General features: G+C 40.9%; 1 protein-coding gene across 3 annotated transcripts in view; it reads right to left on the reverse strand.

Moving 5' to 3' along the window:
- Window positions 1–367: 367 nt before the first annotated feature.
- Window positions 368–27,244, reverse strand: part of mettl16 (methyltransferase like 16) — a 28,988-nt gene continuing 2,111 nt past the window's right edge. For all 3 annotated transcript variants that reach the window (XM_034701212.1, XM_034701210.1, XM_034701213.1), the window contains exons 3-10: window positions 15,597–15,784; window positions 14,264–14,404; window positions 13,076–13,191; window positions 12,721–12,863; window positions 9,387–9,456; window positions 8,038–8,127; window positions 1,742–1,915; window positions 368–1,333 (exon numbers count right to left, since the gene is read on the reverse strand). In XM_034701212.1, the coding sequence (XP_034557103.1) occupies window positions 719–1,333; window positions 1,742–1,915; window positions 8,038–8,127; window positions 9,387–9,456; window positions 12,721–12,863; window positions 13,076–13,191; window positions 14,264–14,404; window positions 15,597–15,784 (1,537 nt within the window). In that variant the 3' untranslated portion in view covers window positions 368–718. The remainder of the gene's footprint in view (window positions 1,334–1,741; window positions 1,916–8,037; window positions 8,128–9,386; window positions 9,457–12,720; window positions 12,864–13,075; window positions 13,192–14,263; window positions 14,405–15,596; window positions 15,785–27,244) is intronic.

Genomic DNA, 27,244 nt, shown 5'->3' on the forward strand with positions numbered 1-27,244 from the left:
CCCAGCTCTGATCTGGAAGTATGTAGTCTCCAACAGAGTAATAACAGTGGATACAGTGCTATAGGTTCTCCAGGCACAGGAAACACAGTGGAGGTCCAGGAAGATCCAGAAAGACGTGTGTGTGCATCAGTTTATGATGTGCCAGCTCGTCACATCATGTTGAGATACATTTCTTATTCACTCAAACAATGCTTAACAAAGCAGCAATACAATAGTTTGATACTCTTACTGTAAAAGAGCATAGAGGGAAAATCCCTTTAGAATAAAAATACATTCTCTGCCCCCTCGTGGATAATGGAAGGTACTGCAATATTGATAAACAATGGGCACAAATGACATCATTGTGTACAAAAGATGAACCACTAAGTAGAAACACTAAAAAAGTTGTCAATTTATTGCAAATATATGTGAACTCAATCATAATGTACAATATGCACAACCAGAAAAGGTACACTGTGCAAGCAATTATGAATTATGTTACTAAAATAACTGCAACAAAATGTTTTTCTCTCCCTGGAACAAATCTCAACAGGTGAATGAAATGCTTAAAATTCTCAAAAGCTGCAGAGAGTTACGCAAAATATATTTATATAAACTGTCCCAAAAATATTTTCCAACTGAGATGCAGTCAAACGTCTCTGACAATAATGTGAGCTGTCATTTGTAGGTCTGAATCAACTTTTTTTTTTTCTTAAAATAGATTACTTTAGCTGATTATTCAGCACTTTGCAATGGACCTGAAAAGTGTGTTCCTCAGGTAGGTGCAAAGCTGGTTCATCAGGTCTTTATTCTGACCTTCGACCCAGTGCATCTCGATCATCACATTGCTCTCCTCAGGCATGACATTCAGCACACACTTAAACAGGAAGTGTTCCACTGCAGCAGGGCTAAGGGATTGCTTACAGGGCGGCTCACTTGCTTCAGCAGACACTTCCTTTGGTCCTGTTTCCTGTCCTGCTCCTGTGGATGTTGAGGACTCCATTTCCACGTCTCTACCTGATGCATTTTCTGAGACCTGATTTTGTTCTCCAGCAGGGTTCAGTGTCACATCTTTGGTTGTCTCATTTGCAGAGGCACAATTGTCCTGAGCAATTTCTTCCTGGGTGTTGTCTGTGGGCACAAACTGGTTTTGAGATTGTGAAGATGTGGTGGGGGCAACTGTGACCATGGTAATTTGAGAGCTGGTTCCAGCAGACTGAGGTGCCCTGGGAAGCTCTCGCAGCTGTCGCGCCCCATCACGCCGTTTCTGACGAATGTGGATCCACGTGTTCTCCACAGCTGTTAGATGAAGGCTCTGCTCCTCTTTTCTGCAGGGGACATGTTTGTGCAACACCTGCAGAGACACACATATGGCAATTGGACATATGAGGAGGTTAACTGGACAGTTATGATGCATTTAAAAAAGTTATTGCCTCTACAATAGTAAAATGCATTTGTGAGCTTAACATCTGAGGCTGTGGTTTACAGTTTTAGCATCCCGGTACCTTTAGTTTAACCATATCTCCACATGCATCCTCATGAAATATAGGTGCATCTACACTCCAAAATAGAGCTTTTCCCTACGATTATTGAAATGCTTTATGTGTTTAATGTAACATGGGTGCTATACAGAAGAAAACCAATGTTTCAATTTATGGAGATGCAAAAATGCCTTAAAGGACACAGAGACGCTGACTGAAGTAGTGGTGAAGCCTTTTGTCGTTTTACAAGTTTTGCAAGTCAGTCATCCCTCAAAGCTCACCTTTAGGTCAGTGAGGGTTTTCTCCAGCAGAACAGTGATGCTCTCCACAGGGTTGCGAGCAGTGCAGCCTACAGCCAAGGCCTTGGTCTGGAGCTCCTTCACTCCCTGCTCTGGTACTGTGAACAACAGCGGCTTTCTCCCCTTCTCCAGTTTGCGCTTCTTACTGGGAGGAGACTACAGACAAAGACAGATCGGGAGAAAGAAAAAAAACATCCAAGCTGTAACAGAGTCAAGTATGCAGAACAGGAATCAAAATGGGTTCATATGGGAAAGCTTCATAAACAAACAAAAAGGAAGGGTCAGACAGATGAACTCTCGAGCTGTGTGGATGAATTCAACAATACCAGACATATCTGTGGGGACAAAGTCAACACAGAGGATAAGTTCCATTCTGAGACATGCATGAAAATATTCACACTTGATAAATGAGAAACGACAACAGACAGAAATATGTGTTCCAACTAAAGAAAGCACAGTTTAACATTGTGTGGCTCATTGCATGTTGTTTTTCCCAGCTGTATGTAAAGTAATGTTTACATTCCTCACTTCATTTAACTCATTCTTCATGCTACATTTTGGCAGCCCTCAAATTTACATATGTTTTTTCTCCTCCATGGTCTGTCTTGATTATTCTGTTTTTCTTCTCTGTGTTTTTCATTTACATGTTGGTGCATGAAAAAAAGTGGATTTTGAAAACTCAAAAACCTAAGACGCTGTTTTGATCTTGTCAAAACATTACAGACGTTCCACATCAGAGGCTAGACATGACATCAATGATAGTAGTGATCCTTAAATAACCACACCAAAATGTCTCCAACAAGGCTGCCAACAGAGGGCAGTGCTGTTTGCTGTTCATGTTTAGTTGTAGTTCAATGACTACTTTTGTCTATACCTAAAAGGTAAGTCTCCCTACACATTACTCATACTATTCAAGCAGTCAGTTGTGTCCCATGTGTTTGTGAAGATCAAGAATCACAACCAAGATTCAAACTCAGGAGAGTAACCATATCTTGCTTTGACTTAAGTTCCAAAGATTTACGTATGCGCTTCCATACTGTGTGACGTTTATCTGCTGAAATGAGATCTGTAGGACTTCAGGCCTTGAAAAAACATCCTGGGGCAAGAAACAACATGACCACTCTTCTCAAGGTCAAGACCCGACCAAAGACAGGTAAGAGCTGTTGAGGCTGAAAGAAGGAGACCAACATAATAAAATATTAAGTGGGTTGGTCCAAAATCATAGACAATTTGTGAATACTAATAATGATCAATTAGCCAGCCATAGTTGCAATACAGTACACCTGTTGTTGACCAATATCGGTTTTTCAATGGCCGATGTGATAATTAGAAAGCAGGTTGGCTAAATGCAGATATATAATACCAATATCACTTTGTTGTTTTTGCTGTTTTGCATTTGATAAATACAACAATTTAATAATATAGCAATTGATGAACAAAATGGCTGAACTTGAATTAACTTTTTATGAAATGTAGACATTAATATTTCAGGCCCAATGAAATACTGCCACAAGGGACTTCTGGAATCTGGATATCTATCCAGGCATCTGTAATTACTATAATAGAGAAAATACAAACTAAATATTTTGGGGGAAAAAATGCAGTAAAAATGTTATTACTTAATGAAAATTACTGTCTATTAGCAAGTTTAACATTTCTAATTAATTCCTGAAATTAAAAAACACATTGGGTTATGCTCTAGATTTCAGAGCATAGCTTATATTTATGTTGAACTATTATTCTACATAATAACCGAATTTATATTAACATTAGCCAGTTACTGTTTTAGACTTGAATTGCTGTCATTTAGGATGGGAAAAATCTGTTATCATTTAGAAAAGATGATTGTTAAATCAAGCCCATTATTTCAAAATGCCATTAATTGGTCTTTTTGTAGTTAAGTGGGTGTGGTCACAATAAAACACATGCGAGTGCTTTCATCTTACAGACACAGTCATGTCTTGATCTGATGATCTCAGAGCATGAACAGCTTCCAGGAACCCTAAACCATGTATTTTGCTCTCGTCATTACTTCCTATAAGATGATACTTAAAGCTGTAATGAGTCTATGTGTGGTTAACAGTTACAACATAACATATTCATCACGCACCACAAGAGGGCACTCTACGCACGTGCACTCCTGCTGGAACCTGCTGTGAATTAAACACCGTTCTTTATTTCTAATCCTCTCTAAATGTCACACTGTGATGGCGGTGGAGGTCGTCGCTGAACTGTGTTTGAATATAACAGACGCTCTGCAGCGTTTGTCCCCTATACACATCCACTGCAGCCAACATGTCCACCCTGCACTCTGCAAAGTCACTGCAGAGTGACTGAGCCGGGGGAGACAGCAGGGGTCTGCAGCCTGCACTGTGCTGTGACAGAGCAGACAGCATGGCCGACTGACCTACAAACAGCAGAGGAGCTCGACGTGACCTTCACACTGCTTCACTCCCTATAGACAAGTTTTTGTTCCTCCATCGTTCTAGTACATCAGAAGATTTTGTATCAGATTGTATGATAAATTACTTCACATCTTTCCAGCAAGTGCTTATCTCAAAAGAGAGCTCCATCTTCACCCCCAGTAAAAGCATTCCTTGCCTTGATCCTGATTTTTAGTTAAAACATTGGTCCCTTAAGATGCATGTTCAGAGGAGATGGACATATTTAATTAATGGTTTGACAATAGACCCTGCTTGTCTGGCTTCTGGTTAGAGCTTCTTTTCATTTCTTATTGTTCCTCACAGACGTCTCTCCCCCTTTCTCCTCCTTGCTCTGCCAGCCCTGCAGCTCATCGTAGAAGCAGAGGAAATCAATAAAATCCATCAAGCCGAACCTGTCTGTTCGCACGCAGCATCCTTGACACAGATTCAAGCACTACAACATCAGTATGAAAACACAAAAACTCACAGTCAACATACACAACACAAACTACGACCAACAGACAAAGAGCTTTAAGACTACATGTACTCAGTTTTACTTTACGCACACGCACACTCACACTCACACACACCACTGAACGACATCCACTCCTGACTCCGCTGCTCTTTCACTCCATTATTAATCCCACTTACACACTCTCATGCAGGAGCATCCTCACACACATGCACGCACACACAAACACACACACACACACACACACACACACAAAATGTGGGTAAATGACAACCTCTTAATAAAAGCCTTCCCCTCGTTTTGAAAACTAGCTGTGGTAAAAGCCTAAAGTCTGATAATAGCTGCTCTCTCCAGATACGACGTCATTCAATCATCCATCTTGACCTCCTAAGTACACACAAATACACACATACACACAGACACAAAAACTGGGGAAACAAAATACTGCCTATTTCACCTCCAGGCAAAACCTGTAAACCATACTCTTAAGTCCCAAAGCCCCTGCATGGACTCCTGAACTCAGGACCTTTGCTGACCCACCCCCCTGCCAGAGGCCTGTATGAGCAACAACAACAACTCACCCTGGGGCTCGGATAAAACCTGCCAGTCTCCAGCCTCTATTCTATCCTCTGTCCTTATATTCTGTCTGCATGCACTCTTATCTCCATGTCCACAGTCTCCATCTTTGTGGATGTTTATCTCTTTCTCTGCAACTTGTCAAATCCTGGCTTCTACATTACCCATCATGCAGCTGGGTGTTATGCTAATTCCTCTGAGACCTGTAAAGAGCATAGCCCTAATTCACCAATATCTTCATAATAACATCTTTATCAATCAATCAATCTTTATTTATATAGCACTAAATCACAACAATTGTTATCTCAAGACGCTTTCACAAACATAGCAGTTCTAGATCACGCTCTATTTTATATTATTAACAAAGACCCAACATCAAGACAGGGTAAGACCAGGGGAGCAGCTTGCTCGGCTGGTGGTGAAGCTTTCAGCAAAGCGTCTGTCCCCTGGTGGCTGGCTGCAGTATAGGTAAAAAAAATCTGTCGAATGGGGGAGCAATCAAACTTAAAAAAATAAACACATGTCGTACGAATGTTTCTCACATCCGTATGCTGTGGTGATATGTAGTTATTATTTGACTGTTTTGTGTTCCAGGCCTCTTTTTCCTGAAAAGTTTCTTTTTCGTTAGTTATTAGAGTTTGAAAAACGGAGTTTTACTTCCGGGTTTCCTTTGATTCACAGCCGCGGTAGAGGGAAACTTCAAATGACACACAGCGTCTTGTGACGCTACGCTGTAGGGCAGAGCTCGTCACAGTGGCTTCACAGGCTCTGGCTGCACAATGGCGGCGCCCAGGAGCGGGATTTTTTGGCTTCAGAACCATACAACGGGAAGAGACGGAGCAATGCTGTCCATTTTTATTTACAGTCTATGGGTAAGACTCAGTCTTATCTCATCTTAAACCACCATGAGGAGAGCACTTTGCAGCATCTAGCAGCATCTAGCAAGTTACAGCGACAAGTAAAAAAACGTCCTTTTAACAGGCAGAAACCTCGAGCAGAACTAGACTCATGTTAGACAGCCATCTGCCTCGGCTGAAAAAGTGCGAGAAGGGCAGAGACAAGTCTAAGGCAGATTTACAACTCTGTTCTTAAACTGCATAATTGTTCACACCAGTGTTCTTGAATTGATGATCACCATCTCCTCATGAGTTCGAAGCTCATGCCAGTTTTCCTGATTAACATAGGTAAATGACCCTCCAATGCCCATAAAAGGTAATGGGGTTGCAGGGACTGTGCACACACACACTCACACAGGTCATGCACGACTGAAATGAGAAGTTGCTAAAAAACAAATCTATCATTGAATGTGGTGCTGGAAGTAAACAAGCTGGCTGATCAATTTTAAAAGCCTATATTAAAAATCTTCATGGATATGTATTGGATGATATCACTGTTGCGATGTTTGAACATTTGACGGCTTTATCGTTTAAATACGTGTGTGTAAAATTTGGTCATTAATGTTTAAAACAAATGTTGCTTTACCAACATTTATCAATTAATGTTACCTATTTGCTTAGTTTCTATTCATAATTTAACCCTTTGAAGCTTAAACCAAAAACTGCATGACTCAAAATGAAGAATGTCTACAGTTTTATTCATTCATTATAAAATCCATCTGTCTTTTTAAACCAGAGACTGACACTAATGATGACTAAGAATAAAATATATACATTTGAGAATCTTTAGAGTAAGATTGATTAATTGTGTAGCATCTTGCATTTTATCCTATGTGTCACCTGTTTAAACAGACTCGGGGGATGGTGAAGATGCAGTATAAGGTAATGGCAGTAATTACAGTTTGCGGGCTGACCTGGTGATGTAGGTTTAGTAGGTCACAGCTGCATGCGTGTCACATATGTTAAAGGCTATATGTAACATTAATGAGCACCAGCACGCACATATACACATACATGCATTCTATATGCACACATACACACTCATACAGTATACACCAGACATGAATTGAGTGACATGCAAACAGGCAGAATGAGGAAGTCAACCATGCGTGGGATTACATATGTAGAAACTTCTGTCATGTAAGCATTGTACGCACACACACAAACACACGCATACACACACACACACACATGAACATGCTTGAGGGGTCTGCCCTGTAATGATGGTGAGTGTAAATGATGGTGGATGTGCGTGAAAGTGGAGGAGGAGGGCTGCAGGAGGAAATGTAGGCCAATCATTCTGCTCAACTGCTCTCATGCTGAAAAGGCCAAAACAGAGAGGAGTCCAACAAAACACAGTCAGCCGCCGTCTCACGGCCTCCCTCCATTTTTTACCCTCTCCTCCCTCTAGCATCTTTCTCAGTCTCTCACTGTTTTTACTTACTTCACTTTCCCTGCTTTCTATTTACATCCAACCCTTTAACTGTCCAGACCAGACAATGGTTCAGTGTTGTATTGCACACAGTCCTGGTCCTAGCAACTGTTGCCTGGATACAGCCTGTTAAAAATCACATCAACATCTCCCCAGAGGAAGAAATAAGTGCTTCTAATGGAAAAAGGCTAGAGGGAGAGAGGAGAAAGTCTGCAGAGGTTTTACATAATTGAGGAGGGGTTTTGGAAACATTCAGCAGCTGGAGTCAGAGGTTCAACGGGTAAAATGACCAACAGTGTTTCAATGACTTACCTGAGTATTCACTGCAGTACTAAATGTCAGATCTATTTGTGACATCAAATCAGGTCAAGCAGTGCCATTACAGGTGATGAATTTCACCACTTAGCTTTTATGACCACAACACAAGCTCTTGAGTTTGAAGTGTGCACAGCAGGGTGGGAAGAAAATCTGTTACTCACCGGAACAATCACATCATCGTAGAAACTCCAGGCCAGTGCCCAGCGCATTGTCCTGCCCTGGCAGAACTCTGTGTGCGTCACTTTAGGCACCTGAGAAGAAAAGAAAGAGTAACTGTGGTGCTAACACTGTTCATTGATTTGATATAAAACAGGGAAACTGATCCCTTTAGGTCAACAGTCAGATGTTCCTTCTTCTACTACTATCTGCATGCTTTCTTTTTGACCTTGTTAGAATACTTTTAATCATGTTTATGTCTTGAATATACCTGGACAAACTTTAGAGAAGACAAAAACAAATCCTGATTGAACAGAACGTCTACAATACAACAGCAGATGGAAAGAAAGTAAAACTTTCCTCTGTCATTTAAACACTTAACAGCTGGAGCCTCCACAGCAGCTGTCTGCTTTCAGTGCTTTGATTATGTTTTGTAATGTGTATCATTACATTTAAAGCAGAACAAAACAAAATCATTTTTCAAAGCCCGGGACTCCACAAACTAAATTAAACTGAGACAGCTCTGTAGATTTTAGCTTCAGTGAGCTCAACATTTCTCATTGTAAGTGAGAAAACAAAGATCCTTGGTGTGAAAAAGACACACGTTTGGTGTGAAAACCCTTGTGCAAACACGGAACTCTAACTGTCTCTAAGGGCTGCTTCAGTAAACAGAAAGAAGAGGGTCACTAAGATAAAAGGTCAAAGGTCAAAGAGCTCTGTTCTGAGACATCCTCATTTGCTAAATTAAAAAACACAAAGAGAGATGAGAGGACACCTGAGAGAAGATCAAGTAATGGGTGATAAAAGCATTAGCATATTAACTAAGCCAGGTTTCTATTTACACACACTTTAAAATGAGGAAACAGTCTCCCTTCCTGGATGTACGCCAAGCCTGCACTCACCCTGATGAGCAGCGACAGCACCCTGAAACCTCTGGAGGAGGCTTGAGGGATAGGAAGGACTGGCTAAGGACCAGAGGCCTGCAGCAGTCGGGAGTCATGTGCCGGGCTATTAGTTAGGCTAATGACGCTAATGCATGTTAGCTACAGAGTGCTGTGTGATCCAGTCATGCACTGCTAACAGAAATCAGCTCAGTCAAGGCTTGTTTGTGATGCTGCTCAGCTGGCATATTAAAAATGCTGATGTGTTGTATTTTTGGGGTTCTACAGCCCAACCGTCTGCTTCAAAAGTCAATGGTGGGTCCCAGGTGAGTATCAATTTGAGTGGGGAGAAGAAGATTGTTTTAACAAGCTGTTATCTCACCCTGCAGAGAAGGGGCTTATTAACGCGTGAGCAAACTGAGATCAAAAGCTGTGCATGCAGATGTGTATGTGCTGCCTTCATTTGCACTCACCCCTTGCTTCCTCAGCTCCTCTTTCAAAGGTGCCAAGCTGCATTTCTTCCCCAACATGCAGCTGTACCACCTGCAGGAAAGACAAATTCACATTAACCAGCTGTGTGTGCCGTGGTGTTAGCTTTGCAGCTAATGGCCAAGCACAAACTGCCAAGCAGAGATCAAAAGAAGCAGAGGTGAGCTTTAGGGAGCAATACAGAGGAAAGCACAACATGAGAGGTGGAAAAACATCTGTGTGTGCTCGGTCACAGAGGTGGAAAAGCCGTTTTGAAGTTGCCCCTTGGTGGAGGCCTGATCAATAACCTCTGCTGTGCAATAAAGAGATAAGGCTGGCTCTGATCAATAAGTGCAGTAGAGTCCAGCCAGGGGAAGCTGGAGGAAAGACATACACATCAAGGAGGCAGTCTGACAGGAGGACTTGACAATTTTTATCAACTGTATCAGGGTTTGTATACTTTTCAATGGACGACATTTAAAGCTAATCATGTGTTCTGTTTTTAACTGCAATCATAAAATGTACAGTGAGCTTTTTAAAGCTCCTGTAAGGAACTTTCAGCAGGTTATGAAAAACAGAAATTAATAAAGATGTCTCTGTATGAGCTACAAAAACAAAGATGAGTTGTTGTATTTTGGATATCAGTATTTACACATGAACGAGATAGATCCTGCAAAGAAATAGATATACTGCTTTGTCCACAGTGGGCGCCTAAATCCTGACAAAGTGGAAGTCCCTCACAGAAGTTACAGGGATAAGTAATGTGCTGCCTTTTTCCTACAATGGGGTTTTGCCTCACACCACAAACTACCTTAACTTCCTGGTAATGTTTTTGGCCTTGTATGCAGCCTTTGTTGATGATTGCTGGTTTCACTTGAAAATGCTCCCACCTCCTTTGGGAAGGAGAAAAATTGTGTCTGTGATTTCAATAAAAACTTTTATAAAATATGTAAAGGAAACATAACTATATCTCATTGTACAGTGATAATGTCTTGAGTAAAACAGCAAAAATGTCTCCAGGAATAGTCTTATAACTTAATAAACAATTATATTGTCAATACAGTTCCATTATTTGATTTAATGGAGCTCTGAATTTTTTAACTCCACTTGTTTGTAAAGTGCTTTTAAGTTTGTTTTGAAAAGTGCTATATAAATAAAGTTATTATTATTAATATTATTATTATTGATTTTCCAGGATTAACGTCACTGTCAGGCAGAAACCTAGCATCTCAATATTTATATATTTTTGCATTAATCAATGCTATTGACCTCCTTTTATGCATGTCAGTATACTTTCTAAATCAAACAGATGACAGATTTTTCACTTCCTGGAAAGTAGTGGTTTTGGAGAGACAAGCTTAACAGTGATGATAGTAGATGTGTGGATTTGATAGGTTTTTATATATAAAAGACAATAAATAAGTGTCCTAGGGTATTAGACTGGTGGATTGAGATGAAGCTTTGGGTCCCCAAAAATTGAGATGAGTGATTTGAATAATATTTGGAAAGCTAAACAACTCAGTGATAATAATCGAGAAAATACACGTCAGATAATTGGTGAAATTATTAATTACTATTAACAAGGTGAAATAATCATTAATACAGCATTGCTAAATATTTTAGACAAAATAAAAAGCTCAAAAAGTCATCTTGGACTTTGATTCACTGTAACAACCTTGAAAACTCTACTACTAAAACTTAATGAGTTAATTAAAGAAGTAATGGACTGATTAGTTAATTATGCAGATCACCTTTTTAGCCCAACTTCATGTTTTTCTAGAATCCCTTCTCAATCAAAACCACATCAACATAAAGCAATTAAAACTAAATATCATGCTCCTATTAAGGATGGCAAACATAACAAGGGCGTCTCCTCCCATCAGACAGAAATTAATATTATGATATAAAACTGAAAAACACAGTTACAACATTTTGCTTGATATATAGATATGTATATGAGCACCAAACCAAAACCCTCAGACAACAGTTATCTAAATGCATAATCATAGAAGCTACAGTCACAACACACCTCTGTCAATGAAATCCCATCCTGATATCAGTTTATTACCTGTCAGTGACAAAAGGATGATGATGATGGTGATGATGATGATAGGAAGGTATAAAGATGCCCAGAGGGTAAAGGGGCGGAGAGCACAGCATGTCAGCCTCAGTTGTCACTATGAAATATTAAACAGCTCTAATATTCACAGATGTTTCCCACTTTTTGTCACAGTGGGGAGGAACACCAGAAGCAGCACCCCGGCTTCCCCCCCTTCACCCGCGGCTTTTCAAAACAGACTGAAGTGTGCAGCTGCATTAGCATCCATATTCAACCTTCACTTTCTCTTTACATGTTGGAGCATGGCTGTATGATTACAATCTTATAACCAGAGGTGATCATTTTCATATCAATGGCAGGATAAATGAGGAGTATTACCTCATTTGTGGCAGGATATTGGGAGATGTGGATGTGTTTTATCCTGGAAGCTAAGGTGGCTCGCCCCTTTTTGACAGTAATTACACTGCAGTGGAAAAATGGGGAAAGAGGAGCACGGCAGGGTGGTGTGGGGCATCTCAAAGCACCAATCGGTGAAGCTGGCAGTGTTTCCATGGACACCTGGTGGCTCTGGTGGCCCTGCATGCTTCTGGGAGTGACAGCTAGCTCCGGTTGGTTGGCCTGAGCCTCAAACCTGTTTAATAAGACTCTGCTCGACTTTGCCTCACAAGTGTAACACAGAACCACGCAAGAGCAGGCAGGTGTCGAGATCAGATCCCTCTCAGGGCTACTCGTCTTTCCTCTGACGTACTATGCAAACACACAAACTCACACATACACACTGTCCTCTGTCAGCAGGAGGGGGCAGAGCAGGTGTGGCATGTCTAATCAGTTTTAATAGCAGCACTCTGCAGCTCCCTTTATCTGTCCCACTCTGCTGCTCCACTGACTGCCCCGTTAACTGGGGAGGGTAAAAGTGGCGGCCACTGGAGACACCCCCACCCTTCAACACACACCCAAACACAGCTGGTCCCTGTGGGCTCCCCAATACAGTACTAGCTGAGTGTTTGCCAAAATCATTAAACCAACTCTGGGTGACAGCTCCATCAAAGTGCAGCGACCCATCTGCACGTTCCCCCTCGTGGTGTCTGCCCCTCACCGGAGCTCTCAGCAGCTATTTAAACCTCTCAAAGCCTCTGAAAACGGCAGCACTCTTTTTCACCCACCTGCTAATTCTGAACCCTGGGCTTGATAGATATTCTTACTGTGATTTGATGTGATAAATCTGGTTTGAATTTGGTTTTACACATATTTCAGTTTGAAGGTCAAAGTCTTTTCCTCACCGCAAGCGTTTCTTGAGCTGCAGACTATCATGTATGATCCTCTTGACAAACTCCAGTTCACCACCCTCGGCCATGATCTCCGTGACCCCGCCTGTGTTCACTGAGCTAGGAGGAGGTCGTCGTGAGTTCCTGGAGTTAACCCCCTGGAGAGAAGCAACGAGACAAACAGAGATTAAGATTAAATCCTATTAGCAGATCTGTTACTATCGTGTAAACAAATAGTGTTTCGTGACAGGTTCACTCTGACCAGTCAACAAGTTCTGTTCACGCTCAAAACCAAACTTTATAACCAAGAAGACTTTCATTTGTATTGGATCAGGACATAGTATAATGTTGTAAGTCAGGAAACTGTTACCTTTGCTTCCAGCTGGTTGGCAAAAAAAGGAGGGTTGCACATGCAGAAGTCGTAAACTATTTCTGTCTCTTCTTTCAAGGCATCCATCAGTAACGTCTTCTGAGGGACTTTGACAACTAGGACAGAGATGAGGCAGGGATGTGAGTCAGAAGTGGAAGTTTATCATGACTGTTGCAGATATTATTGAACGGTCATGACAGAAACTTAACGAAACAAATACAACAGAACTATGTTGAGAGACTGTGACTTTAAAGCTCTGTTGACCGAACACAGCAGGGTTTCCACCAGTTTATGGCGTGCTCAGTGGACACCAGGACCTAGGTTTAGCTCCTACTGAGCTGAAGCATCAGGGATTTTTAAAGTAATTCTTAGGATGGATTTTTAAATCACAGCGACAGCAAGAAGGCTCATGTAGAGACATATATTTAACAGAAGAAACATGTGTGTTGACACCTCAAAAACAGCTAATCTGGAGGGAGCCTTGGACGTTATGTGTTAAAATCTTGACGGTACCCCTTTTCATAAAGCTATTTAAAGGCGTGGCATTTACTCCATGTAACTTGTCACCTTCAATACAAACAACTCAGAGGCATGATGGTGGTCAAACCACTATGCTAGCATTGGAGGTATTAGCAGAGGCAAGATGGGATCACTGTCAGTCAACGGATCAGTGCTGTCTGTGTCCATGTCTCATTGTGCGTGTGAAGCTCCCACTGCGTGTTTACCATTTGTGCTTCCACAACGACCCAAATGTAATGTGAAATCGCACATTGGGTCACTCCTATTAGGGCCTTTATAGGATCAAAATGAAGGTACAGTAGCCTGGTGACGACGTAGCTGGTGTTACGGCGTTGTTGCAGACTTATAATATAATAAAAAAGGCTAGTTTCTGAAGGTTAGCCCAAGTCTACAAACCACTCCCTCAGGATATGGTATGAAATGAGACGTAACAACTGATGCAACCTTTAATCACCTGAAAGCTTAATTTCAATTCCATATTACAGCTATGTTTTAATAGACATTCTGGTACAGTCTAGTGCTGCAAATAACAACTAGGATTAATCAATCAGTAATCCATCGACTATTTTCTTGATAAAATGCTTAAACTTGATTGTGAAATGCATGATAAAACCAAAATGTTTCATTTTAACTAGGGATGTCTGACCAGCTTGGTTGCAACACACTTACCTCTAATCAGATCAGACAGGTTGTTCTGCTCCACGTTTTTTGTCGCATAGTCAAAACAGATGTCGTCCACTTCTGTGGCGAGGAAGTACCAGCCGTTCATTGTTGCTCCCAGCAAGGGGTAGATACAGGACGCACCCGTGCCTGATGAAACACAGTCACAAACAACACACATGGGGATGTAGGTGTTAACTAAGATGATAAATGTTTTTGACTTTTATTGAACAGTATGGAAATGGAAAATTGACTGCACTTCAGGAGTGCTTTTCAACCACACTTGATTAATGGACAACCCGCTGTGTCTCCTGAGCCACAGATGTACGTCAGTAAATGATTGTTTGAAAGGAAGATTGTCCCAGAACATGATGTGGTTTGTTTCTGAAGAATTATCTTTAACTCAGTGGCCATAATGGACAATCAAAGCCCGTTTCTGCAGGATTTTTCTAATTATTCACAGATGATAGGCTGCATGATTCAGTCCAGAATCGGACAAAGGTGGCACTCCTTAGTACAGGAAACACCCAGAGGTGATCCATCAAGGATCAGACAGCTTCAGTCTGTTGAGAGAGACACAGGGTCACCAATCAGTGACCCAAGAACCTACAGAGGACTCGGACTCGCACACGCACACGCACAAACACACACACACACACACGCACACGCACAAACACACACACACACACACATATCTGAGGAACAGTCACAGAAACAAAGGCACACAGCTTTTTCTCTGACAGGCAAGAAGCACAAACACGCTGTGACATGTGGACTGGGATCTGGGTGCTAAGTGCTAGGAACACTGGAAATGACTGGGCTCATCTGCACCAGCTGGAAGCACCACCTGACATTTTGTTTACTGCTCTGAGCCACTGGCAACCCCAGCGAGAATAAAGAGGAGCAAAGAGCCTCAACCTCGAACTGAGGGACAACCACTCATACTCTCAAGATCTTTTTTCTTCTTTTAAACATAATTTTAACTTCATCCACAGCTCTTTTCCTCTTTTTTGTACCTCATTCTTATTTACATGTGTGCTCATTTAAATTCAGTTGATGCCTAAGATCATGATCCTCAAAAAACAAACCCTCTCTCCATCCAGATTAGAGATGCAGCCTTTAGATCAGAGCTGCTGGTTTGGATTTTTTTGCTGTGCTGTGAATCTTTGAAAACTGATGTGAAATGGAAAAACCCTAATACCTGTTTATATAACAACATATACAATTTTGTTAAAGCTAAAATTGAAGGACATTAAGGAGTCATTTGCAGGAGAGATACACGAAAATTACATCTCTGAGGCACAGCAGTTTGTGTAAACTCCAGATGTATTAATGCTGTTACCTATGTCGATGCCCCTGCGTAGCTGCTTCTGGCCATCAATGAGGTCCTCCACCCAGTGGATGTAGTTGAGGCGGAGGGGAACAGTGGGAATGAGGCGCTCCAGAGGGATCTGGATGGTCAGACCAAAGTCCTCCTTCAGCAGGGTGCAGGTCAGCGCTCGCACTGCTTCTGGCTCTTTGAAATTCACACTACAATAGAGACAAACAGGCTGAATGAGTTCATGGCAACAATAATGCAATAATGATCCTTATATGGTCTTATCATAGATTTGTTCTCAGCTTCTACCCAAAGGCAAACAAACAAACCAAAAAAATATTGCTATGAAAGAAAAATAGCAAGTTTATGGAACAGCTTTATCAGGAGATGAACTTATAGGTTAAGTTTCAGTGTGTGTGTTTGTAAAGAACAGACTATATATTGTCTGTAGCATTGAGTTTGTGAAACATCCCACTGTTGGAGGCTAGTGGAGATTGTGTGGTCAGAACCTTTAATCCTTTCCTCTTTATCAGACACTTAATTATTTAAATGTTATGTTGGAAATTTTAGGCTGTTAAGTTGTAATCCCTTTTCAATTTTACAATACTTAACTTTTGCTATCTTTGATGAATAAAAAGGGCTTTAAAAAAAAAAAGTCCACTTCTCAAGGCATTAAATAAAAAAAAATGTAAAAGCTGCCTATGTTTTCATTTTCCATATCTCAGAAATGGATATGGTTAAAGCAATATTTTTTTTATCATCCGAGTTTAAAAGCAACAAAAGCATGCTCGTATGAAACCTGAATTCTCTTGAATTTCAATTTACTAACCTGCTGATCCTCTCACTTTTACCAACGAGGCACCATGGCAGCAATTTACCAAACTCTCTTAATGCAGCTCTTCATTAACCCTCTGCAACTTTCCGCACTGAACCCCATTAATTCAAATTACACGGACACACACATACACGTGTGCACACTCACACGGGACAATAGGGAGATAAGCAGCCCATAAATCCAAACAATCCCCTGCTAATGACAATGAAATTCAAATTTACAACACTGCACAGACCTCGCACATTTCACTCCCGATTCTCGGTCCCACATGTTTGTCTTTCTCATCTTCTCCTTCTCGACATGTTTAATGATTTCAGCTGTCACACAGGCAGGAACGAGTGTGGCAGACAAAACGAGTGGGCGAGATAGGTATAATTAAAGCTTTGCTGAGCGTTTTCACACCTTGGCAGATGTAATTAGACACATCCTGGTGATGGCAGCGTCTGGCACCTTGCTGGTTTGGTGCGAGTATATACCACTGGAGATACAAAACATTAAAACATCTTCTGCTGGTACAGATGGAGATGCAACTGAATTCTGCGCTCACTTAACAAAACAATCTTCTTGGAATGTGTGCAGGCACATATAAGAGGTCAATTTAGCATTTTCATGGATCTATCCATCTGCTATCTGGGTTAGCTTGTGCATTTCTACTTCATCTCTAGTCCCTCTGATTTAATAGAAGGGTCCTGTATCACAAACTGTTGTAGATGCTTTTATTGAACCATTTATTTTATAATTTGATGATTTGTATGCTCAAACATTAACTGAATTGCTGATACAGGAACACATTGTTCCCCAATCACTGTGGGCAAAATGTGGCTTTTATCCCAAGATACTGGGGCAGGTCAGTTTCAGCCCTGAGTAAAAAGTCTGGTTTTGATTTGAGTGTGAAGTGTGGGTGTGGGGTGGCAGAGGTCTTGAGGCATAGACTGTATAAGATGATGGACAGCATATTCGCTTCCCAAAAGTGAAGCCAAAACATTTAAAGCTCCCCTAGTGTTATATGATTAACACAGGGATTATATGTCATAAGGCCGGCCTCCTCCATTATAATTGATGGAACAAGGGATGAAGAAGAAGAAGATTAAAATACATGCCACACACAGTCATGACAGTTTGTTAATTTTGTCTTGCCTTGTATGCAAGTATTCTTTTTTCAGAGAAGTTTACTTTGAATGAGCTATTTCATGTTAAAAGAGGGGATGTGACATCATGATTGAGAGCTCTGTTGACAAATAAGGCTCCTGCAGCATTCTTTACCAAATAAGCAGAGAAGAGGAAGAACGAAGAGAGAAGATGTAACAACATTAACGGCTAAATACCACCAGATCTGTGTCTGGTCTATCTCCACTCCATCATGGCACCGGAATTGATAGGTTTCAATTCTACTCAATGTGTTTCCTCCAACTCGCTCTGTTCCGTTGTGTTCTGGCTCTGTTTCAGATCCGGCAGGCCAGAGCCCTCCACATCTGATACGTAAGATTTCTATTTTGGAGCTGGACCACAGTGGATCGGAGACAGACCGGACACAGTTCTGGTGGAGGTCCGATGTAATTCAAACAGACAAGATTTTTCTGATTGGGGAGATAAATGTTTTTATTAAGAGGAAGGGATGTGACATTAACCCCATGGCTCCACCAGTCAGATGCTTCTGTGCACGCCTTGTTTCCTAAATACGTTACTAGCCCAACACGGCAGCTGAAATTGTGTCAGTACTCCAAGGAAATGGATGCACATTGTCCATATTTATGCAAAGTCTGTGTTGAAGGTGAGGCAGGCCTAAAGATTGACTGATGGCATTCCATGTTGTCAGGACATGAATGTAACGATGTTTCCCTCAACAACCAAAAACTAAAGAGGGTTTGGTGCATTGCGTTTGTGTCTCCTTTATAGGCTCTGTATTATTTCTCCTCTTTAGATATGAGCCATTGAGTTGAAATACAGATATGAAAGCAACTAAAAGAGGTAGGTGAGGAGGCCTGGTGCAGCAATGTCCTATGTTCTAATCTCAACCCCCGGAGAAGCTTTGCTGCACATCCTTCCTTGATTTTTTTAACCTTGTTTTTCATCAAATTTACTGCTTCGCCGGCATAATAAGAGAATAAAGATCCCTCCAAAATACAGGTGAAGTAACAACTCCTCCTGCCTCCTTGCTTAGGTGTTTGACCTCTTCATTCAGGACTGATAACAGAGACACACAGCCCTCAAGCAGCCGGTGTGAGAAAGATACAAATGAGGAGTGATTTACCTGTAGAGTTGGACATCGATCTTACCAACTGTCTCTTCAGCTAATGAACATATTAGGTTAATGGTCCAGTTTAATCAGCTGCTGAGGAGAGTGTGACCTATCTGAGAAACACCTGGCTGCTCTGAGGATGTACATCAACGTCTGCACCAGATGAACCAAAGAAGAAATCTGCACTTTGAAAATGTCCTGAGCTTTGGGGAAGAACCAGACTAATGATGGAGAAGTGATACATCAGCATAACTCTCTCATTTCCAAAATAAAAGTGTCTCTCATCTGCTCGCCTCTGAGATATTCTGCCCCCTTTCATTTCTCCTCAGAGGCATCATTAGATAATGATCAATATTCAGAGAGGAAGGCTGCTCAGGCCAGCCCTCTATTTTTAGTCTATGATGAGCGCATGTGTGTGTGTGTGAGCAGTGCAGACCAATCACTCCCATCGGCAGCACTGCGAATGCAACATCTCCATGGCAACCCCACCTACTGAACAGATGAAGAGAGCACGCAAATCCGGCCACGCTGGAGCAATGGCTGATGCCAGACCGAGCGTGAGCGTGCCCGTGGTTTTCACGCCTCTGCTGCCACGTAGGTGCATCGCTGCGTGCTTACGAGTACGACGTGTAAGATGGGAAACAGTGTGGGACAAACCTAGGTGAGAAAAAAAAGTTGGAATGGGGCTAAAATGACTGTACTGATCTCACAGGCGATTCATGCAGATTAAACAAGCCACCAGGTGAAGAGGGGGAACAGAGGAGGACTCTGCAGGTTAAGAAGAGATGAAAGTGCTGCGTGGCACAAAACTCTTCGGATGGATGGAGAGGCAGCATCATTAGAACCGGAGGGGAGTTAACTGCTGAGACAAACAGCTCGCTCTCACCTCCAAGCTACATGATCAGCATGAAAGCACACACACTTACTCACTCACACTCTCACACATGGGCTCTTTTAATCTGCATCCACAGAGAGGTGACCTTCAAGCTACATCTACTTCACTGTGTGAGTGCTGTGAAATATTTTGTGCTGATCTGGTCCTGCTCCTCTTGAGTCAGGCATTTTCTTTTTTTTCTTTTTTAACTCCTCACAAGAGTAGAATAACTGCATCACTTCAACTTCAACATGAATGTAAAGCTACAATGACAGTTTGCATATCAATCTGTTATTCTGCAGATATGCTGATGTAGTTACAAAACACAATGGCTGATTTATAATCCTAACAACAGCCAGCAACAATGGCTGATGTAATTGTTTTTCCCGTGTTTTTCCCAGTATCATTATTCTGATTGTTAGGAATTATGATTTGATGGATACATTGTTTGGAAAGTTGTCAAATTATACATTTTTCCAATTTATTTTTCTTACATTTTAAATAAATTACACAACACATGTAGGGAGTCTTTACCAAACCACTTCAATTATGATATACATTTATTTTGTTTTTTATTCAAAATTTACATTTTAATATTTCCTTTTTTTTTTTTTTAACTTTGTACCATATTCTTTTTTTTTAGTGATAGTTTTGGCCTTTTAAACCTTTATCAGAGAGGAGATGACAGTGGATAGAACTGGAAACCGGGAGAGAGAATGGGGAAGTGACAAGCGGGAAAGGGGTCACTGGAATCGAACCCAGGACACCCGCTATAAGGGCATGCAATTTCAGTATTAGGAAAAATCTGTGCCCTGTACAATACTCTTTATGTCTTAGTATTTTGAATCCATAACCACGCAGGGGCCGAATGGTGGCCAAACTGAGGCACTGACTTTAGCAAGGGCGGCATGAAGACAGTCTGCACTCACTAGGCATTTCTATTTCCACTTATTATATCTAGTACATTAACGTATAAAAGACTCAATTGTAAGTACCATCATAAGAAAATGTACTACACTGAAATGCAAAGAGATAGCAGTCTGTTGAAACCAAGCGGCAACCTCTGGTCTCACAATATGAAGCCCATGTGGAAGTGTTTTAAACTGCAGTTCATTGAACGTCCGCTTGAGGCTGGCTGCAGAAACACTGGAAACCACATACATACCAATTCAAAAAAGATGATCTTTGCAACAATAATAAACATGTTTACAGCCCAGTTCATAAAACGGCTTAGGTATGAATAGCTAATTCCTCTAAATGAATTTCTTTATAGCTTGACAGTTCAGAATAGGGATGTAAATTTCAAGTATTTTCCGTGATCGATCTTTGGAAATGTTAACAATCAATTATCAAGAACAATGCCAAATGTGTTTTTTCCCCTGAATAAAATTTTCCTTCACGACAAAATGTATATAACTGACAGTATTGAATAGCTATGGATCATATTGAGGCGTACAAAACGTTAAACACGCCCAATATCAACATGTGGAGCAGGCTCATAATTAAACTTAAAACGCCTCCCTAATAGCTGAACAAAATATGAGACCACATGTTGTTTGTTCCAAGTGATATGAAATCGAAACAAAAAATGTGTTCGCGTAAGTTCTTAATCAATTAATCAATAGTTGATTAATTGTTGAATTCCTTAGTTCAGAAGATATTAAGATTACAAGTTTTGCCCATTTAAGGACATGACTGACTTGACTGACAGGTGGGAACACTGTAGCTGTTGGCATGGAGGCTCAAAGCTCGCATCTTTACCTCACACTAGCTTGACAGAAGATAGGTTGCATTCAGCATTTCCAATATGGCTCCCGGCGACGATTGGCTTCAAAACAGCACTTCAGAAACAGATGGTTGATGTCACGGATACTATGTCCATTAATTATACAGTCTATGGTTGAAACACAGCACTACTCATGAGTCCCACATAAGTCTGACCTCTGACAAAGATAAAAGCCAATCAAGGTAGACATCAAGACATTCAGGGTGGCCACGGGTTTGGCCAATCAAGATTTCAAGGAGGGCCACGGCCACTCTCTGGATCTGACCATGATTTGATATAAGTAATTATTTTGATGGACAGTTTCACTACACATTGTGGTATGTCTATATTTAAGAAAAAAATTGTAATCTAAATTTCAAATGTAACCTAGAAAAAAAAACTTTTAATGAAAACATCACCCAGGAATTAAACAAACACTTAAGCTGTAGTGAGGGATGTGTTTATATCAGCTCAATAAAACAACATGTGGCCACCCCCAGCCCAAAACTATTTATATTTCATTTGAACCAGGTTTTAAGACAAAGGGTTAGGAGTCTGAAGATGGGTCTGCACCAAGATATCAAGGAAAGGACAGAAAAGTCACACAGCACATCATTTCCTCTCCCCAGCAGATCTTTTAAATGTAAAAAAAATGTCCCACTAAAGCAGCAGGTCTCCAACCAGATAATAAAACAGGTCTGTATGATAATGGCTCTGCTGAGTGTCCCAGTGAGGGAAGTGCAGCTGGCTGTTATAGCTTCACAATATCAATTTAAAGCTTGGCGCCAGAGCCCGAAATTATTCATTCATTTCTCAGCTACTGCCAAGAACATGTTAAATAATATATACTGGTGTGAAAATGTAACATTTCATTAATTACTGAAGTGAAAATCCTCAACAGATGATCGTCAGCCCATAAAAAATATGACTTCCAAATTAAATTCCATGCGGGCTGCTGCATTTTTAATACCCACTCACGGCTGCTAATCCCATCCCTCTATCTTTCTGATCTCAGCCCCTCCTTCTCCTTCCCTGAAAACTGAAAGAAACCAACATCCGGACTAGTTTGGGGTTTATTTAGTCCTCACTTCAATTCCAATTACATCCACCATATTTCCTCTCCTCCTGCCTCTGAGCTCGACTCCCTGCCCGCTGCTATCAGTCCTCTCCAAAGACGAGCCCCAAATGAAGGGGGACATATCTCCCCCGAGGATTGCGTGAATGTCTCCCCAAGATTAAGCTCATCCCTAACTCACTGCTTAATACTTAAAAAACCCAGTAGATGAATTCATTGGGGAATACAAAAAACACACTAATCCCTTCACTGATGGAATGACAGACTGATGGGGAAGAGGAGCCACATTTCTGCAGACGGCCAACCAAAGCTGGTACCACATATGAAGTTGAAATCCTTTACATACGTTCGTATAGCAGGCAGAGAAAGAACCACTATCTAACTACAGCCTGGATAATGTGCTGCTGAAACTAACTGTGTGGCTCTCAGACGGGGATGTCAGCAGGTCCACCACACTAGGGCAATGATTTCTCTTGAGGCTTTATTAACTTAATGACAAACTATCAATGCTGTTTTTTACGTCAAAGCCTCATTTGTGTATACAGCATTTTGTGATGTGAGTGAAGCACACAGAGGCCTTTGTTTGAACTTCAATGATCACTGTTCTCTGTCCAAAGTGTAAGAAGTGAGTGTGAAATGGAGAAACAGGCAAGAGAAATGTCAGTGTGAAGAGTTCCTGACCATTTGATGCTAAAAGACTAAATGTATGTTGTGTAAAATTTGCATTAGGTTCGTACAAAGGCTGGAATCATGCAGTGAACTGGACACAAAGTGAACCCAAATGGTAGCAGTTAACCTAAATCTGTATAATGCTTGTTTAAATGAGCTAAAAACATATACCCAAGTACTTGAACCATAACAAACCATTTGTAATATTTGCTTCATTATATTTTTGGAGTTACACAGCATGGATCAAAGTCTCAAGGCAAAACTGAGGCGAGTCCTTTCAGCCACTCTCACTCATTAACAGCCGTGTAGATAAAGGAGGATTGGCTTTCAGGTCTACCTTTATATCATAGACAGCTGAGATGACCCAATGCTAGAAAAGTTTGGTCAAGAAAATAATCACAAAAAAAAAAAACTTGCAGTCAGCTTGAGAGGCCAACATTTTCACACACATTTAATTAGTAATGCTTAAAATATCCCAGTAAATACCAGGTGTTGAGAGTAAGAATTAAAGCTTTTAGCTCTTCAATCCAAGACAGATGGTTTATTGAGTTAAGCCTGAGTGCAGAGAGCACGGAGAGCAGGTAAAGGCCAGACCATACACTGTATAAAATATGGATGCAGTATCCGTGACGTCACCCATCTGTTTCTGAAGCGCTGTTTGAGGCCAATCGTCGGCGGGAGCCATATTGCTGCTGTCAAGTGATTGTGACGTGAAGAGGCGGGCTTTGAGCCTCCTAGCCAACAGCTACAGTGTTCCCGCCTGTCAATCAAGTCAGCTGTGTCTCTCATTGGAAGACTTATAACCTAAATATCTTCGAAATTGCCGCGTTAGAATAAAATTCACCCCCCGTACAGTGTGTGCCAATCGAGAAATGAGCTATCCAGACAATACTTGTCTTTTGTACCAGGCTGTAAACATGTTTATTTCTGCTGTAAAGATCTTTTTTTTTTAATTGGTGTGTATGTGGTTTCCGGTACTTCCAGAGCCAGCCTAAAGCGGATCCTCGATGAACTGCAGTTTTTAGCACTTCCACATTGGACTCATATTTTTAGACCGGAGGTTGCCGCTTAGGCCAGACCCTAAATATAGTGAAAACATGCACTTTTGACTGTCTTGCAAACTTTTCAATCCAGCTAGCTTAACTTTTTTCGTATTTACTATTTTCTACTACAAAACTTCACTAAACTGAAAACATTACAGCTGCCAAATATCTACTCTATAACTCCGGTCTAAAAATATGAGTCCAATGCGGAAGTGCTAAAAACTGCAGTTCATCGAGGATCCGCTTGAGGCTGGCTCCGGCAGTACCGGAAGTCACACACACATGAATGGGAAAAAGGCAATCTTTACAGCAGAAATAAACATGTTTACAGCCTGGTATAAAAGACGACTGTAGTCTGGATAGCTCATTTCTCGATCGGCACACACTGTACGGGGGGTGAATTTTCTTCTAACGCGGCAGTTTCTGAGATACTTAGATTACGAGTCTTCCAATGAGAGGCACAGCTGACTGCAGGAACACTGTAGCTGTTGGTGCTAGGAGGCTAAAACTCTGCTTCTTTACTTCACAATCACATGACAGCAGCAATATGGCTGCCACCGATGATTGGCCTCAAACAGCGCTTCAGAAACAGATGGGTGATATCATGGATCCTACGTCCATATTTTATACAGTCTATGGTAATAGCTCAGGACAGTAGTATTAAACAGGATGACATTAATTCATACCAACATCTGTGCATAGACTATAGACTATACTCTTGACATCTTTACTCCAAACAACCAATACCACATTTAGCTTCTTGTGATTTTGTTGTTTAAATGCTTGTGAATTGACTAATTCTTTAACTGTCTTAACAACGTTTCCACATTAAACTTTCAGCCCTAAGATGACTAGCCTTTTGTTTGTTGTCTGTCTATCTGACGGACAGACACAGAGACACAACAGGCTGATAATTATCACCTGTCACAGGAAGACATCAAGTGGAATTTCACAGCTTTCCCCACATGCATGCTACACCCGCAATCACATGATTGACTGGTCAGCTCAAAGCCGCAGAGACTCAACCCACACCAATATGTTCACCAACACATCACACACAGATGTCTGCATTTATCTGCATAAAACAGACACAATTACAAGAGATCCCCTCACTGAGCAGACTGGGCAGACTACCTGTTTCAGAAAACCCCCCAAACAAAGAGGGAGGAGAGCGGCTCTGTCCTGACAGATGAAGAGCAGACCACAAATACAAGTTTGAAGATGATTGTCAGCTTGTACATGCATCAGGGTTTAGCTTTGTTTGACTGATTTTTTTTATCAATAAAGAACAATAACATCTCAATAAAAAAGGAATGACAGGCAGACATGTTTTGCCCAAGACTAGACACAACTTCATAAAAAAATATTTTTAAATTATTTTTTAACACCTATTTAACTAAATTGGCAAAGCTTTCTTACATTTTTTCCATTACCAGAGCCAATAAAGTACCATGATTTGATACCAATATCTGAACTTTCTTCGTCCGTCCAGGATTCTACCAATCAATCCTCATTCTCTGAATGTGCAGGAATGCAAACACACCCCTAGATTTACCTGAAGGGTCATATTTTTTGTTAGAGCTAGTGTTAATGCAAACTGGGAAACACAGAGTATCTGATGGAAATATTCTATAGCCAAACCTCAGCTCCTTACAGCAGTGCTTTAACAGAAATGGAGAGGGGGGGGAAAAAGCAATCATGAGCTAGCACTGCTCAACGTCAGCATCCGCTAATCCCACCAGACATATTCCTTCTTTGTTCCTCTGCCTGCCGTGCACTTATTCACACCATGACTTCTCTGCAGCATCCCACTCACACACACACACATGCACAAGCAATGTTCCAGTACTATAATTAGTAGCCGGGCAGTTTGAGTGAAACACAGGAAGCCACTTTTTGATTGACACACTCAACCATTCTTAAAATTGGGAGTTCTTTTAAAACTGGCACTCCTGTGTAGTTTTGAAGTATCATTAACTGTAGCAGCAAAAAGAGGGTGAAGTGAAAAAAAAAAAAAAAGAAATCTTCTGATGTTGAGTCCATTAATCATTTGTCCAGGTTTCGTCATCATCCTGCTGTTGCCAGAAGCTGAATGAGCAGCAAGGATCTGACTGAGTCAGCTGGGGCCTGAGTGGTGCTGAATGGGGTCCTTGGGGCTAGACTTTGATGCTCTTTTTAAGAATCAGAATCAGAATCAGCTTTATTCGCCAAGTATGCTTGAACACACAAGGAATTTGACTTCAGTAAACTTTTGTGTTCATTACTTCAATATAGTTTACACGATATGTCATTCTTGTATATTTCCATTTAGAAATATGTACAATAATATGCAGCTATCAGGAAGAGATAATACTAATGTAGCTTTCATGTTGAAAATAGAAGGATGGGGGAGATGAAACGGATATTTCTATTTGTGAAAAATGCATGGGCTCATAAAACTAGTCCAAAAAGAAATCACAAATTTGTTAGTGACAAGTTGAAAATATTGTGTGGTGATGTGATATCAGAGGTGTGTATCGGTTAGAGGGGTACACTTTTGCAAGAGTTGTGATGAGGAATTAAAAATATGTAACTCCCTTTGTGTATTTAAAAAAATGCTTAAAAACAAACCTAAATAAATATATGCATGAAGTATAAACTTTAATTTAAATTAGACTTCTCTAAGATTTCTGAGCTGCTGCTTGTTGAGATTGAAATGTTTTTTTGTTTTTTGTTTTTAAGTTTGTTTCTGAAACGTTTGAAGATTGCTTTGTAATAAACACAATTACTTTCACAATGTTGCCGATACAGTATAAGTTATGTTAAAGGGTAGGCAGGATAAGCCTTGGTTTCAGTCTACACCTTTTTTGGTCAGCATGTAATTGGCTAAAATATATGTGGATGTGTATGCATGTTTATATGTATGCATGAATGTACATGTGTATGTATGCATGCATGTGTATGTGTACGTTTGCATGTACATATCGATATGCGTGTATGTTTATGCTAGACTCTGTATATATTTTCTTGATGAATCCCTCAGTGATTGTTTTGTTTTGGCTCCTATGTTGTGGAGGGAAGTGTTGGTTGTTGATGCAGACCAAAATAAACCTAATGAAATATCTCTACATCCATTATCTTTGGATTTGATGACATTGAGTGATGGAGCCCATATGGGGGAGCCGTGACTGTG

Source organism: Notolabrus celidotus, chromosome 14 (genome assembly GCF_009762535.1).
Source record: "Notolabrus celidotus isolate fNotCel1 chromosome 14, fNotCel1.pri, whole genome shotgun sequence".
Taxonomy (NCBI): Eukaryota; Metazoa; Chordata; class Actinopteri; order Labriformes; family Labridae; genus Notolabrus; species Notolabrus celidotus.